At 34.6% G+C, this 16,006-nt stretch overlaps 1 protein-coding gene and 1 long non-coding RNA gene across 2 annotated transcripts; both read left to right on the top strand.

Moving 5' to 3' along the window:
* The first annotated feature begins 6,039 nt into the window (after positions 1 to 6,039).
* On the top strand, positions 6,040 to 7,672 carry LOC140791357 (probable transcription factor At5g28040). The gene has a single exon (XM_073141892.1). It carries the CDS (start codon positions 6,155 to 6,157, stop codon positions 7,406 to 7,408), a length of 1,254 nt encoding a protein of 417 aa, XP_072997993.1. The 5' UTR covers positions 6,040 to 6,154; the 3' UTR covers positions 7,409 to 7,672.
* A 3,360-nt stretch (positions 7,673 to 11,032) lies between these two features.
* LOC140791356 (uncharacterized) lies at positions 11,033 to 14,341 on the top strand. The gene is made up of 2 exons (XR_012109557.1): positions 11,033 to 13,761; positions 13,880 to 14,341. It is a non-coding gene; the product is annotated as an uncharacterized lncRNA (long non-coding RNA).
* The last annotated feature ends 1,665 nt before the right edge of the window (positions 14,342 to 16,006 follow it).

Below are 16,006 nucleotides of genomic sequence, written 5' to 3'. Positions count from 1 at the left end.
GAACTTAGATTTAGGAAAAAATATTTTATCATGAAATAGAGATAAGAGAAGTTTATATTTTGCATTTCTTATATCGTTAGAGGAAATTTCATATTATCTCCAACTTAAGGATGGCATGGGATATTACCTCGCGTTTGTCCTTGTGGCAAGTCTCCAAGCTTGCAATACTCTTGTATCTCTATAAGACTAACTAACCTCTGTCTTAATAAGACTAAGTTTAAAGTATTCTTTTTGGATAAAAATCTTACTAGCATGCATAACTGTATCTTGAGTAACCTTCACATGCACGAGGGTAAATTTTTTTTTTAGCTTTGGGCTCTAAAATATCTCCCAAGAAACTCTATATCAAAGACCACGAGAATTTTATGTCTAAAAATAACCTTAAGCTTTCAAGATGGAAGAGAACTTCTCTCACTAAGGTTGGACATGTTACCTTGATTAACTATATCCTCAATTCTATGCTCGTACACCTTTTATCATCCACTTGGACCCCTCTCGTATTTTTTAATCAAATCGCTAAGATCTTTTGTAGATTTTTATGGGACAAGTAGGGGTAAGCCAAGGGTCTACATTTAGTGGCTTTGGATACAATCACTAAGAGCAAAGTTGATAGAGGCTTGGCCATCCATGACATTCATTCTATGCGAGTGGCTCTTATGGCCAAGAACATTAATAAAATCCTTAATAGGAAAGGTGGGACCTTAGCTCAAGTATTTGGGGCTAGATATGAGACCCCCCACCCGTGAGATAAGAAAAAGCCTAAAAACTGCTCTTGGATGTGGAGGCTAGTCTTTTCAGTTTCAAAAGAGTGTCTTATTAAGAACATTCGTAATGATAGGAATTCAGATGTGTGGAAGGATCCATGCCCACTCCTCTGGATTTCTAGCCTACATTTGTCAATATTAGTTGCAGACCTTCCATCACTAAGGTTGTTGACCTCATAGATAATGGCTCTTGAAACTTTAAGATGGTTTCTAGTATTTTTGGCCCAATTCTCGATCAATACATAACGATATTCCTCTACCCATAAGGAGCTGCTCAGACCTTTGGGTTTGGAGATTACACCTGTCTGGCCAGGTCTCCTCTAAATCTGTGTACCACTTTCTTTGGAACCCGAGCCCATTTGGGTTGTAGTCCAACTAGGACGGTTGGAAAATTTTATGGGCTATTTTGGTTCCCTTTAAAATAAAACTCTTTCTTTAAAAGCTCTGCTGGGATAAACTCCTCACCAAGGTCCACCTAGCCAATTTAGGGCTTGGCTCTGACACTACTTGCCCCGTTTGCTCACTTGAAACTGAGACCTCAACCCACCTCTTCTTCCAATATCAGGTTGTTATGACCATTTTAGATTTTTATGAGGCAACACACCAATTTGCTTCCATTTTTTTGGGATCAGTGGGCTGAGGGACTCTAGCTCAAGGAGGGGGAGGGGCTGCATACCAAGCCCAAGGCCTGGCTAAAGGCTCTTATCATTGTGGCATTATGGCAAATATAAAAATATCGCAACAATGTCTCCTTCTCTAATGAAAGAGATGACTTTGACTAGGTTAACCGTCGAATCTTAACCTTAACAAATAAATATTTTGATCATAGATTTGTCTAACCCACAAAACCAACACTGAAATTCTTATCCGGTGGGACCCACCTCCTCTTGGGTGGCTTAAAGTAAACACTAATAGCTCCTTCATCAGTAAAGAGGAAATTGGAGGGGCTGGCTTTATAGTTCGACAGCCTAATTGTACTCCTATCTATGCAAGGTCAAGATGTGGCTTCTTTACCTCGGTACTAACAGTGGAAGCAGTGGCTGTGCATGAGGCTCTCATCTTCATCTAGAACAAAAACATTCCCAACATTATCGTTGAAACTAATTTGCTCATGTTGGTGGACTGCTTAGCAAGGGTCAAAGACTCCTTGGATCATTCAGGTTCTTATTGACAATATAAAAATTCTAACTAGCAATTTTTTAAATTGTAAAGTTATTTATATCCTTATAGAGCCCAATCGGGTTGTTGAATGCTTGCAAACTGAGGTATAACCGTAGATTATAGTTGTACATGGTTTGAGTCTTTTCCTTCTGATCTTCTACAGTTTTTGGCTTCCGACTCTAATGAAGCTTTTTGTAACCATGAAAGTTAATAAATATCTCTCTTTCTTAAAAAAAATTACTTGGTGGCTTATAGGGAAAGAATAGAACAGACAAATTTTCCACTATGAGGCTAACACTGATATACAAAGAAAAACTAAAACTAAACATGATATCTCAAATACAAAATGCAACTAGATACACATTTCTTTTTTCTCTTTTGCAAATTACATGTAATATTGTAAGCAAATTTAATGCCAATTCTGTAAAATGTAACTAAGTAGTATATGGGCTTATCATTTATAGTGATTTTGAGAATGATTTGCTCTCTAGATTAATTTATAACACTGCTATAGTGAACACAGTAACGTAGTAATGCATGAAACCTTCTAAAAAATAAACTATAATATTGCATAGATAACGAGTAGGATACTAATGACTCGATCCGAAATCATACTAGGATATCAATTAATTCGCCATTATATAAGCAAGGCAACCTAATTAGCAAAAAAAGAAAAAAAAATCCATCTCCTTCCATTCTATCTCACTGAGAGCATGGTGTCCTCCAAGGCTTTTCTTCTTGCTCTCCTCGTCTTCCTCCTCTTCTAGTCTACTTCTCTGTGCCACTTTCCGTGGCCTCACTAGAGATTTCTGGAAGCTGGTGATGGTTATAGTTGCGTCAACACGATCTACAGTTTCATAGATTCCATTGCAAATACTGGAAATCTTTCGAGGGAGGGAGTTGCTAATGGTTCCTTTAAAGGAATCTCTCAGCTTTCCTACGGTGAGACTACTTTTGAGTACCCAACTGGCCGCTGCTCCGATGGCCTTCTTATGATCAACTTTATTGGTATGATATTATGGTTTACTAAATTCATATCTTTTAACACGAACATTGAAAGCTTTTAACCTATTATTTTTTTATAGCTAAGGAGCTTGGGCTTTCTTTTCTCAATCCTTACTTGGATAGGAATGTCAATTTCAACAATGGTGTCAACTTTGCTGTTGCTAGAGCTATTGCACTTGACCAATCCTTCTTCACACAGGGGAGCACATTGCCACCTTTCACTGACAATTCCTTGGGTGTTCAACTTGGATGGTTCAAGCACCATCTCAAGACCGTATGCTCATCAGACAAAGGCTAGTTAGCTAGCTGCAAAATCTAATTAACTTTGTGCCTTCTTTACTTAGATACTGCATAATGAATGACATATATGCTTATGATCTACTTCAAATATTACTATTATTGTGCCGAAAATATCAAGCATGCACTCTTTCTTCGTCGAAGAGATAGACGGTAGTGACTACAATTACGCGTTCTTCACATAACAAACTATTCAAGATGTGTAAAAAATAATCTCACTTATTGTGGAGAAGATAACAAATGTTGCAAGGGTAATATCTCTTTGTTTCATTTTAGATTATTCTTATCTATACATTCTAAAAAGTAAATTTTTCTAATCAGCAACACTTTTGATTTGTATGATCATAGGAATTACTTGACATGGGTGCTACTAAACTCATCATTCTTGGAAATTTCCTCATTGGATGCATGCCTAGCTATCTAACATTGGCGACCTACTCCTCGGATCCATCTGTTTATGATAAGAATAACTGCATTGCAGGCTTAAATGTTTTGTCCCTCTTTCATAATACAAAGATAGTATAGGTCATACAAACTCTATGTATTTCATATCCTCATGCTGCCATTCTGTATGCAGACTACTTCAGCTCTTTCATGTATCTAGGTATGTTCATGAAACTTATTTAAATGATAGATATATGTCATGGTTGTACAAGTACTTATATAACTAGCATAAGCAAATTTATACTTCCTTTTCAGGGTTTGATAATGATACCTTGACCAAAGCATGCTATAGTGCTTGCAGTCAATATAACTTCAATAATAACAAGCTTTGCGGCTTATCAGGAACTCTATTGTGCACTAATCCGTCAAGATATATAAGCTGAGGTGGAATTCATCTAACTCATGAAGCGTATAGGCTGATGGTAAAGGAGATAATTGCAAGATTTACTTAGCCATTGCCTGATCTTCAAAAAGTCAGGAAATGAGTTTTGGTCATTTGGTTTTAGATTATGTTAGATTTTTGGTCTTTTAAGGTGAGCAATAGGCCATGTAAAAAAGGAAATAAAAGAAAAAGAAGGAAGAAAAGAAAAGAAAAGAAAATGAAATAAAATTGTAAAAGAAAGTCTGTCCAAAAGACTGCTCATATGTTTTTATTTTTTAGGTATAGTTTTATATCTGGATTTAATATTAGATTTTACTGTATAAAGTTGAGTGTCTTATATATATAAGTTTAGGCTTAGAGAATTTTGGTAGAATTTACTTGCGGTGTTACTTTATTTGTGTGGGTTCCTACGTAATCATTTAATGCCCCATATAAAATTAGGTTGCCCTCTATAAAGGTTTGTTAGATTTCCAAAATATTTTTAGGTCAATAAATCTATACTTGTTAGACAACCAAATTTGTACTTAAGCTAATTCAACACAAAGATAAATTATGATCTAAATAAATATATTAGCATATAATTATCCAAATCAACAATAATTATATTAGACCACTGCACAATATAGCACACAAGTCACAACAAATCATCAAATTTATGACTAACACACAAATAAAAATACAATCCAACATGTGCAATATCTCATATTATATAAATTCTAATATTGTGTGGGATACAAATATATAGTACTAATACAACTCATCAATTCCTACATAAATTCTCCTATATGTTCTATCTCACTTCTAACTCATCAATTCCTACATAAATGAATAGTCATGAGCTAAGGCTTCGGTATAAACTTTATCCCAAATTAGTAATGTCAAATAGAGAGTAAATCATGTATATAATAATATAAATTAGAAATAAGCTCATATATATAATATGAGTATGCAAATATATTATCAATAATACATATATCTCGTGTGATACAATTATACCATAACTTCCTCAAATATATATAATAATATATTGTGCATGACAACTATAACAATTTTAAATGTATTGTATGATGAATGACGACCACTTGATATATATGTATATCTGATGATAATATAATCAATGCATTTCTCAATATTTTAATTATTTATGCCGACTTTGAATGACATAATTATACTAGACTTAAGCTCGATTTCTAAAGCTGTCAAAATAACAAAGTCGACTTAAGCTCGACTTGATAAGGCTCAATCAATCTCAACTTGAAAATAATTTCAAGCCAAGCTTGATCACGAGTTGGCTCCACCAAATAGGCTCAATAAGGCTCAAAATAATAATAATAATAATAACAATAATAATAATTTATATATATAATTATAACATTATGTTATAATCTAAAATTTACTTAAATGGATTGTTATGTACTATGATCTTATAGAGTTTATTTCTAAATTTTGATCTTATCATATCTTTTCTAATTATATGAATATCTCTATTAGTTTATATTTTTAAATTAGGCCTTATTTTAAGCTTGTTTTAAACCTAAATCAAGCTTAAAACATATATTATTTACATAGATACCCATTTGATTACTTCAATAATTTGATAAAAAATTAAAGATAACATTAATTAAGAAAAAATTATAAAACCTAGAATAGGGATAGTTTTATGTTTTTTTGTCTAAATTGTCAAATTTAAAATTTAAAGTTAGTTAACTCCAAAGGATATCAATACAAAATATAAGAGATTTAAAAGGTATTTTTGTAAAGTCGTGTATTTTAAAGGGTATATGCATAAATATCATGTATACAAGCAAATACGAAATATGAGGTTTGTTTTTGAAGAGTGTGCGCGCTAAAAGACCCAATTTAATATTTTTCAGAGAGGTGATATGAAATTAATCGCTTTGGGAGGGCGTATATGCATATCTTTCTTCGATATTCATGTTGACATCACAATCGTCTATTCCCCATCGAGCAGCTGAAATTGAAAAACATCACTCCGACCGAGTCCTGTCCAATAGCCATGATCTAACCCTAACCCTAATTTAATCCAACCCAAGATCTAAACCCAATTCTTCCCCAAATCCTGTTCAAGAGTACAGGGGAGATGCCTACCGCCGAAGAAGAGGAGCGTGCCGTCTTCGAGGACGACGACGACGACACCGACGGCGACGACACCGAGGACGAGGAAGATGAGGATGACGACGAGACCACCGGCGACCTTCCTGCGGCGGCGCCACCTCCGCCGGCTCCAAAGGCTGAGGAGAATTCCAGCGATTCTATCGCTCCTCCAACCTCGTCTTCCTCCGATCCAACCCTAAACCCTAATGCTACTCCTGACCCTAACCCTAGCACAGCCCCGAACCCTAGCCCTGAACCTCCCTCCGATCCCCCTCAAAACGGCGCGATCACCGTGGTCCCCGTCCCCATCGCCTCGGTCGCTCCTACCTCCGCCGCCGCAGCGGCCGCGGCGTACGATGAGTCCCGCCGTCTCTTCCAACGGCTATGGACCGACGAGGACGAGCTCATCATTCTTCGAGGCTTCTTGGAGTTCACGACGAGGCGAGGCACCGCCTTCGCTTCCCACCAGTACGACACCGGCCCGTTCTACGAGGACATGAAGAAGCAGCTACAGCTCGAGTTCAGCAAGAACCAGCTCATCGAGAAGCTTCGTCGTCTCAAGAAGAAGTACCGGAACTGCGTGAATCGGATTCGCACTGCAGGGAAAGACTTTGCCTTTAGGAGCCCCCATGAACAGGCAATTTTCGAGATTGCGCGCAATATCTGGAGCCCTAGTATCAAGAGGGCTCGTGAAAGCGACGATGACGATTTCAACACCCCGAACAGTGCTGATGCCCCTGATGTTACGGTTGGGAATGATGGAGATGGTCGGGTGTCGAGGTCAAGGCGGCGTATTAGGAGGAGGGCGGTAGAAGAGTCGGTGGCAGCGGTGGCAATAGAGACGGCAGCACCTGCAGGAGGAGGAGGAACAGCTGTGCCTGTGACCATAACAGTGGAGAATTCTATCCCAGCAACAACTCGTGCAACTTCACTTCCGTCTGCCATGAACTCTGGAATCGTTGAGGAGACGGTAAAGAATTGCCTCTCACCGCTGTTTAAGGAGCTAATCAACTCAGCAATTGGAGGGCCTCTTGGTACCGGGCTTCTTGGTGGGGCATTGACGATGTCTCCTCTACCATTGAATCTTGATAGCAATTCAATGAACGCCTCAGTAGCAACCGTCAATGAGAAGTGGAAAAAGCAGCAAATTCTGGAGTTGGAGGTCTACTTGAAGCGGATAGAGCTGCTGGAAGACCAGATCAAATCTACTTTAGGGGAGCTCAAGTCCTTAGGGACTTGATTAGAGGTTCTTATTTCAAAATCTTGTAATTTAGGTGCTGATATCTTTTGCTTTTAGTTTACAATTCTTGCTAGTTTGAATGAACTTATTGCTTAAAAGGTGTGGACTTTAGAAAAACTAGCTTTTACTCTCTGATGATATCTACTAGGATTAATTGCTTTCCTTTTACACTCTTACAAAATAGAACTTTAGGAAGATAGGTGTACTCGAAACGACTTGATTATTCTTATTCACCAATTTCTCTAATATTTATTTAGAGCATCAGATATCTGTTTTATTTATTTCTCTTTTCAAAATGAGATTGTTGTGTTAATTTCGGACCTTCATGTGTAATATCTTAACATACCGACAAAGTTTTCATCTTTAGGGTTCCGCTGCCTTCTATTCGTTTTTGTTTTTTTGTTTTATTCTTAAGAAATCTAATAATTTTTCATGATATAATATGCTTAAAATTGTTCTTCTCAATTTTCATGGGATTTATGGTGGTTATATATCATTTAGAGTGGCTAGGTTATTTTGAATAGGGATAGAGAAGTACTGATCATTAGTTTATTTAAGAAATTGATTTTTCTTCATTCCATCTTTTTTCATACTAATTGGTGCTTTGGTTTGGATAATGGATACCTGATGCTAGGAGTAGAACACACTATTTCCCATTTTCTAACCTGTGTCTATGTGTGTTACTGAGTTGTACACATGTGATCTTGAGTTATGCAGTCATGACTACACATAACCTAGACTTATTTTATAGTTAAAGAGAACCCTTACAACACTAAATGAAGAAAGTGAAGTTTTCAAAGAAATTAAGAATTGATATTAAATCATAATTATTGGTGGGAATAAATGTTGTGAATTCTACAAAATCTCTTTGGATGTGATTAATATAACCTCAGCTGTTCCTTTCACACTATTAGAATTATTATTTATTTATGCTAGAATTATTATTTGTGCATCCTGTAATAATTTATTAGAAAGCTTGATACTAGTAGAAGGAAATATCATCAATGCTTTGAGTCGATCCATTTGCCACCAACCAATATGAAGTTCGTGTAGCTGAAGTTATGCACATTAAGTCAACCGTATTTTCTTGCCCGGACATTTAGAGTAAGATTTTCCAAGGAGTTATTTGTTCTTGGCTTTTATTAAATTGGAGAGATGCTTATGATAGGATTTTTGTGAAAGGAATATGGTCACGCTAGAAAAGAAAGGATGGAATAGTGTGCAAATTGATGCATTTTTGTTCATATGAATAGTAGAGCAATTACCACTGTAAGGAGAAATGAATGAGTCAGAGTAAATTTTATGCCTATATAAAGTTTCACTTAGGGTCGGAGTTTAGTGTAATATATTAATATGCAAGGTTTCCAGTATCAGATTCTAAATCGGTATCGGTCGTCCGAAAAATGATATGTATTTGTCATTAGTATCAGATTGGACTATTTTTTAATTATGTAAAATTCTAAATATTATTTAAAAATATAGAAATTCTTTTAAAAATTTAGAAAAAATGATAGGAAAATAAAAAAATAAAAATTACTCACATATGAAGCCTTAAAACTTAAAATTTGTAATAAATTACTCAAAATTCAAAACTTTAATAAATACCGAGTTGGCTCGTAAATTTATACGGTCTTCATCCTCATGATCATCATAAGTTTGTAAATAATGATGCATGGACCTAATGCCTACGGTCTTCATCCTCATTATATTGTATGGATCTTGTGTAACTTGTGCCTGAGAAGGATAATAACCAACATATAGATATTGTGTCTAAGAATATTGAGAATACTGAGGATAATAACTAGCATATGGATCTTGTAATGGCTTCAAAAAATAAATACTCGATGCACCATAATCACAAGAAGCAACATTCTTATGACGACATTACTGATAGGTGTATACATTCTCAGTTTTTTTGTCTTCAATCTTTATGCCTCTTTAACTTTCTTCAACAAATGTAGATGAGATGATCTCACTACCAGGTGTATCACTAGGATTATGATTTATACTGGTAGGTATATTATCTCTCATTGTTGAATGGCTCGTACTAGTCTCTGTTCTCGTTGTGGTCTCCTAACAATATCTTATCTTATCATAGTTTATCTTTGTCATTTAATAATTTGACCTTTATTTCTCTGATCTATGGAGTTAAGGGGTCTTCTTGATCAAAAATATTATTTAAATCAACTAGTTATTCATTTTTTGTCTTTCTTTTTAAATTTCTCTCTTAATTTTATATTATAATGATAAAAAACTAACTTCTCTAATCTTTTTATTGTTAATCGATTGCGTGTTTTAGTGTGGATTAAGAAAAAGTAGTTCCATTTTTTCACACTAAGATGAAGACACAGTTTGACTTAAAATCTTTTTTGTTATTGGTGTCAAATTTGGTGCCTTCTCATATCTATAGATAGACCACCATTTAGTTAAAGTGTTATGAGATATAGTTGCATAAACTTTAGCAGTACTGAATTGCTCGGCTCTCAATCTATATCTCTTTATCTGAAATTAGAAATATATTATTGCATACTAATTATATTAAAAGTTAAAACTTAAAACAAATAATAATAAAATTATTTAATTAAATATAACTCACTTTATTATCGCAAATGATTTGTTAATGTATATCGGGCTTAAACCTGCTGATTACCTTCCTAACTCTGAACAAGACTTCACTATCATTATTGACATTTATAAAAAATTAAAATATTGAATTAAGAAAATACCCTATAGAAATTTAAAATTTGTAAGCATTTAAATTTTTAAATATTCATAAATAAAAGTAAATTAAATTTTAAAAGTATGCCTACCAGCGGCGTGTATATATTTATATAGTTGTCTGTTCTATTTAGAATCAATTATCTTCCACCACTTTCTATAATTTTGGGTCATATTTTTTTGATTAATTTTTTTTGCTATATCTATTGCTTCATATAATAAACTCATCTAAGATTTGTCATCACTGTCTACAAATTGCAATACTTTGACAAGAGGCTTAAATATTTCAGTGGCAATTATAAATCCAAAAATATATTTTCAAGAACTATGTTCTTCAAAGTTTTACCTAAAGTTTTCATATTCTTAATTTTTATAGACTGCTCGTATGACGTAAACATTTGCATAATATCGTTCTTGTAACGCATGATGCTCTTCAAGGCTAAAAAATGAGTGGTAAATCTAATGACGTCGAATATGATGATATCCCTACCACCAATCATCCGTTTAAGTAAATTAAGAACCCAATCATGATTATATATAAACATTGTCAATCTTTGTTCATCTATGACTATGTCAATTTCAGACTCTTTTGTAATATCCTAACATTAGATTAATATAATATGCAGCAGATGACGTCTAATATAAATGAGGTTTTTTTTATCATAAGTAAATTTCCAATAGCTTTATAATTAGCTCAATTATCAGTAACCACTTAGACTACTCTTTTTTCACTTATTTTTTGTACCACCTTGTTCAACAATTAACAAATATAATCTGCATTTTCTAAATAAATAGTAGCATCCACAAACTTTAGAAATATTGTTTCCATGCCTGAGTACACTAAGAAATTAATTATATTTTTTTAATTTAGTGTACTTCACTCATCACACATTAGTGTATAATCAAATGCATCTCAATACCATTTAAATGTCTTGATATAAATACGAAGCTCGTCTATCTCTGAGTCAAGATATTTAGTAGCAATATTATTTGAACTAAGAAACGGAACACTAGACCGATTGATTGTATAACATTCACCGTAGTGTGATAATAAAAACTATTAGCTACATTGAAAGAAATATGATTGTAAAATAAAAATTTAGAGATAGCCCTACTAATGTGTTTCTTTGTATTTTAACTCTTTTGAGAGCTATCTTGATAAAAGTCTATGTACAACTCTTTTTTTTTCTGAAATGTATTCATTGGTCTAATATTTTTAGACTCTGCTGTAACATCAGGAGTCCTAATGGTAGAATTGCTGCCTCCATATTCTCTTTCTCTTTATATATGAACTGATCGAGATCTTTGAAAATTATCACCATTACTTCTTTTCATCTCTTTCTCTTCTTTATGTATATTTTTGCTCTCTTTCATTGCCCACCTCATCTGTCTCTCATCATTCTTTCCACTTTGTTCACTATTATTATCATCAATGTGTACAGGATTATGCATCAATGTGAGGGGGTTGTTCCCTGAGTTGAATCTGACCCATTTCGGCCGGGATCGGCCAAAACTGGGAACCTTGCTAATATGTTCAATTAAACAGATGTATTGTTGTGATTTCAATTGATGCTTAAAATGACAATAAATTCTTAGAGGATGAGAAAACATGCAAATATGAGGAAAGATAAGGAAGTACGTAGATCCATGCCTAAGGAGAAAAGATAGTGCCATCTCTATTTATGCCTCCGATTATGCTTTCAATACATGGTTAGAAAGATAGAAAATAACTTACTAAGTCATTAGGGAAAAGAAGATCAAACCTACTAGTTGTGCGAGAAAAAAGATTAATCCACTTGGCTTGTGGGACAGAAAGAAAGCCATCTAAATTATGGTGGATAGAGAAAGCTTGAAATTCACTACAAAATGGTGGAGGAAGGAGAAGGGAAAGATGAAGAATAGGGGGAGAGATAATCCTGGAATCCCAATAATATTTTCAAATTTTCACAATTTTCTATGTTTTTTTTCGGAATTCCTCATCACCTCTATATATAGAGATGAGGAAATTACATCTAATCACAACCTAAATTTATTAAAATCTTTTCTAATCTAATCTATAACTAAACTAGGACTCTTTTAACTTAAAGATGATCAAATCCTAACAAAACTTATTGAAAAACAAACTAGCAATCAAATCTCTTAGATTTTAGGACAATCTAAGACAAATTTAATTTTATGTAAAAAATACATCCCCAAAAAATTGAAATCTAGTTCTTATCAAATAGTCGAAGAAAATTGCAATCTAAAAGGTGTTAGAATAAGTATTTGTAAGACTTTTTGTGACAGCAGAAGTTAAGAACTTGTGTTCAAGAGATGGCTAGAGTGATTGGCTTAATTGCCTTAGGTCTTTGAAAGAAAGTCGGCATCATATGTAGATAATTAAAATTTTCGATGTAAATAAGTTAATGAAGTGGATGAAGTCTAAAATAGGTTTTCACATTGGCGTACTCAAGTACCAAACTTATTTAAGGTTATGTTATTCTGCAGATTGCATTTTCTAGATTAGTTCTATAGAGTTCTATAAAAGGCTATGAGGGGGCTGAGAACATGTATGTTTGATGGATTTAATAATGAGGAGAACTTCTTTGTCTAGGTGTGGCTTCTTTATCCTTCTATCTCTCTGTGTTCACTCTTTCTTCTTGAATCTTATTCTTTATTTGCTCTCTCTAATCTTTTCTACTTAATGTGTCCAAAATCATATTATTGTCATCTTGACTGGTTCCTAATCTTATCAAGCACCCCTTAGATATAAATAATGCTTTTATATGACATTTACAAGGCAACAATAGTTTATCCTTCAGAATGTTCAAAAGTTAGGGAGTAGCTTGTAAGTTTGTTCAATCAAGATGGTAATGCTTAGATGGATCTGTTAAACACACTAGACAAAAATAATGAAAAATTACTAATCTCATCCTAAGGGTGAAAATTTCTCATATAGCCAATTCCAGTTCATTGGGATATGGGGTAACAAGATTTTAAGTGCTGCCCTTTGGGGTATGTTGGTGGCTTCTTGGTATTGGTGCCATGCTGGTTCAGAAAACACATCACAATCTGCTATGTCTTGTGTAACACCAAAATGTACAAGTCTTTATTTACACTTAAATTTATAACAAGCTCTATAATTGCTTTTATTATTACATTTGTGAACAAACAGGTTTTTGATCTATATGGTTTAATCTACATGGTTTAACTTGTAGCAAACTTCAAGCAAACTAGATTGTTAGTGGTTTCGCAATATTTCCAAGATAAGCATTAGTGTCTCACCTAAAGAGGTATTTGTATGTTTGGCTTTTTTGTGTAGATTTTCTAAGTAGACAACAAAGATTTCATGAAATCATTGACATTTTATCGCTTGGATTGCCTTGTCAATCAGCATAGGGAGTGCATGTCGGCACATACTATGTTGGCACAATACCACATGGTATGGGAGTGTCAATGGCACCCATCAATTCCCATCCTAGAAGTGATCCGCTGCTGTTGAGTGGCCCCTAGAGGTGATTAACAGCAGCAGCTGGCCGGAGGAAGTGGTTCTAGTGTGCGGACGGGTGGAGATGTTAATGGAAGCAAAGGGAAGGAGAGGATGTGGTAATCGCAACGAAGTGGCGATGCACTAGATGAGGAAGACTGTTTCTTAGGTTAGATCCATTTGTTATGGATATTGCTTAAAGGGAGTGGATGATCCACTTACTTTGAGTTAGATATGCTTTAGCATATCCTTTTTTATTTTCTCACCATCTGCTCTATTCCTACAAGGAGAAGAGCAGCGAGGGCACATGTGACTGGCTTGATGAGGAAACAGGTAGGGCATGGGGTTGATGGTGAAGGCTGAAATTAAGCAATTGGTGGAGAGTATAAATGTTGCAAGTGAAGTGAAGTAGATGTGCACTTGAAGTTGATCTTTATTCAAATATTGAGAAGTTTTTGTCTCTAGAGGCTGACATCTAAATTAGAAGAAAGAACTTGGTTTCATCTCCCTGAATTGACAATGGAACATATAAACAATTTCTTCAGCGGTGGATTGTACTTTTTTTTAAAGTTGGAAATGTATTTTGAATTCTGTTGACGACAGAAGTATTTAGTTTTGGTAAAAGAATTCAAACAAACTAGAGGTTATTATGTGAAAGGAAGATAATGGAAGGCCACTGGTTAAAGTATAATAATTCTTCTAGATGTCAGAAGACACTAGACGAGAACTTGAGGATATACTTAGGAGCATCTTAGTCATCTTTGAAACGATTGAAATAAGATTGGCTTGTCTCTTGAATGAACTTAGACATGACGAGATATTGTGATTTTAAATGTCTTGGGAGTGATTTCGTGTGTGACATGAGAGTTATGGTTTACGCGAAAAGTGGGAAGTGCAGCAAAGGCACTTATTAATGGCTTTTCCTTTATATTCGAACTTGGATCTTTACTTTTGGGTGCATCAACTGCCCAAATGCTAGTCTTCCAAAACTATTATGGTTGACAGTCATTTTCTTTCTGCATGTTGACATATCTTGAATGGTTGAATGTACTACATACGCCGGTTTGTGTTCTAAACTCTAGTTCTCAGAATTTTTTCATTAGGGTGCCAAAGCTTAAAATTCATTATCTGAGGTAAATTAGGTTCGAAAATTCTTTAGTTATCTACTTCACTGGTCTTTATTGATGCAGTCGATTATATACATTGTTATGCATATGAATGTGAAAGTTAAGTGTATTTGTGTTGGAGCGCATAAAGTTGTACCATAATGTACATAATGCCTATAAAATAGTAGATGTCCTACATTATGAACCTCTGAATGGATGTGGTGATGGCTTATTGACCTCTATTAGATAAGCAGCTGAAGAAATAAAAGTGAGCGACATACCAGAGTCCCAGAAAGACAGAGAGCTTCGTTTTCTGTGACTTGAGGAGTTATATTGCCTCAGATGCTACCTACTGTGTAATTTTGCAAAACCATCAGTAGGAACTTGATGTTTCTGCATCCTTGTCAGCTCGTGAGATCCTTCGCAGTGTCCAGTATCGTTTAAACTATGTGGGCATCTAAACACAAATAGTTTATTGCATATCCTATTGTGTATATAACATGTCAACTAATGGTTGGTTATTTATCAGCCCATCTTTTCCCTTACACCTGCTAGTTTGCTGGTAAGCTGTCCTGTATTGGTTTTGATCAGGTAACCTCGTAATTTCTCAGTGACCTCCACTTAGTCCTTGTGGTTGTTTAATCGTCTTGTTTATTTATTATCTTGTTGAACATTCTAATAGTCTTGTTTATTTATTATCGAAGCCTGTCTGGTTGCAGATTTGTAATATCAAGTTTCAGAGGTAAACTAAGGTGGCGTGCACTTGTAGAATATGCTAGTTTAGCTATGCTCAATTTTAAACTTGCATAAAAGAACTTTTCTTACAGGGATTTAGGCTATTATAGTGTTTGATTGTAAACCAGTATAATAATATAATTATTATACTTGATGTGACAAAAAAAAGGGATATTTTAGTAAATGATATAAATATTTTTTTATAATAGATGGCTGAGGAGAGGAGAGAGGAGAGAGAAAATAGGGGGAGAGAATGATTGAAACGGTAGTCTATTGAAGTAAGGTTCTTTTTATGGGTAAAATAGTAAGTGACAAAGAAATAGTTAGTAAATAACAAAGCAAAATTCTTTGTAAAGAAGTAAGTTAAGAGAGGGTAAACCAATTATTGTGGAGGTAGGTATTCTACCTTTCTTTTTCCGAATGGATGCATGTATTGATTGTGGAAAGGATCGATGCTTATCAATCTCCTGCTTTGGCACTTTGCGATTGTGTTTGAGGTTGCTAGCTAACTGAAATTTGAAGTTGATCTTTATCAGATTAAACTCTTGCAGCCTCGTTCAAATTGGTAAATCT

Source organism: Typha latifolia, chromosome 6, assembly GCF_019914945.1.
Source record: "Typha latifolia isolate L0001 chromosome 6, TyphaL0001v2, whole genome shotgun sequence".
Taxonomy (NCBI): Eukaryota; Viridiplantae; Streptophyta; class Magnoliopsida; order Poales; family Typhaceae; genus Typha; species Typha latifolia.
Note: the sequence above shows the minus strand (reverse complement) of the source record. Positions and strands in the feature narration are given on the sequence as shown.

What these genes read in the sequence shown, in the direction of transcription:
- LOC140791357 (XM_073141892.1), top strand. Translation starts at nt 6,155, where the DNA reads ATGCCTACCGCCGAAGAAGAGGAGCGTGCCGTCTTCGAGGACGACGAC.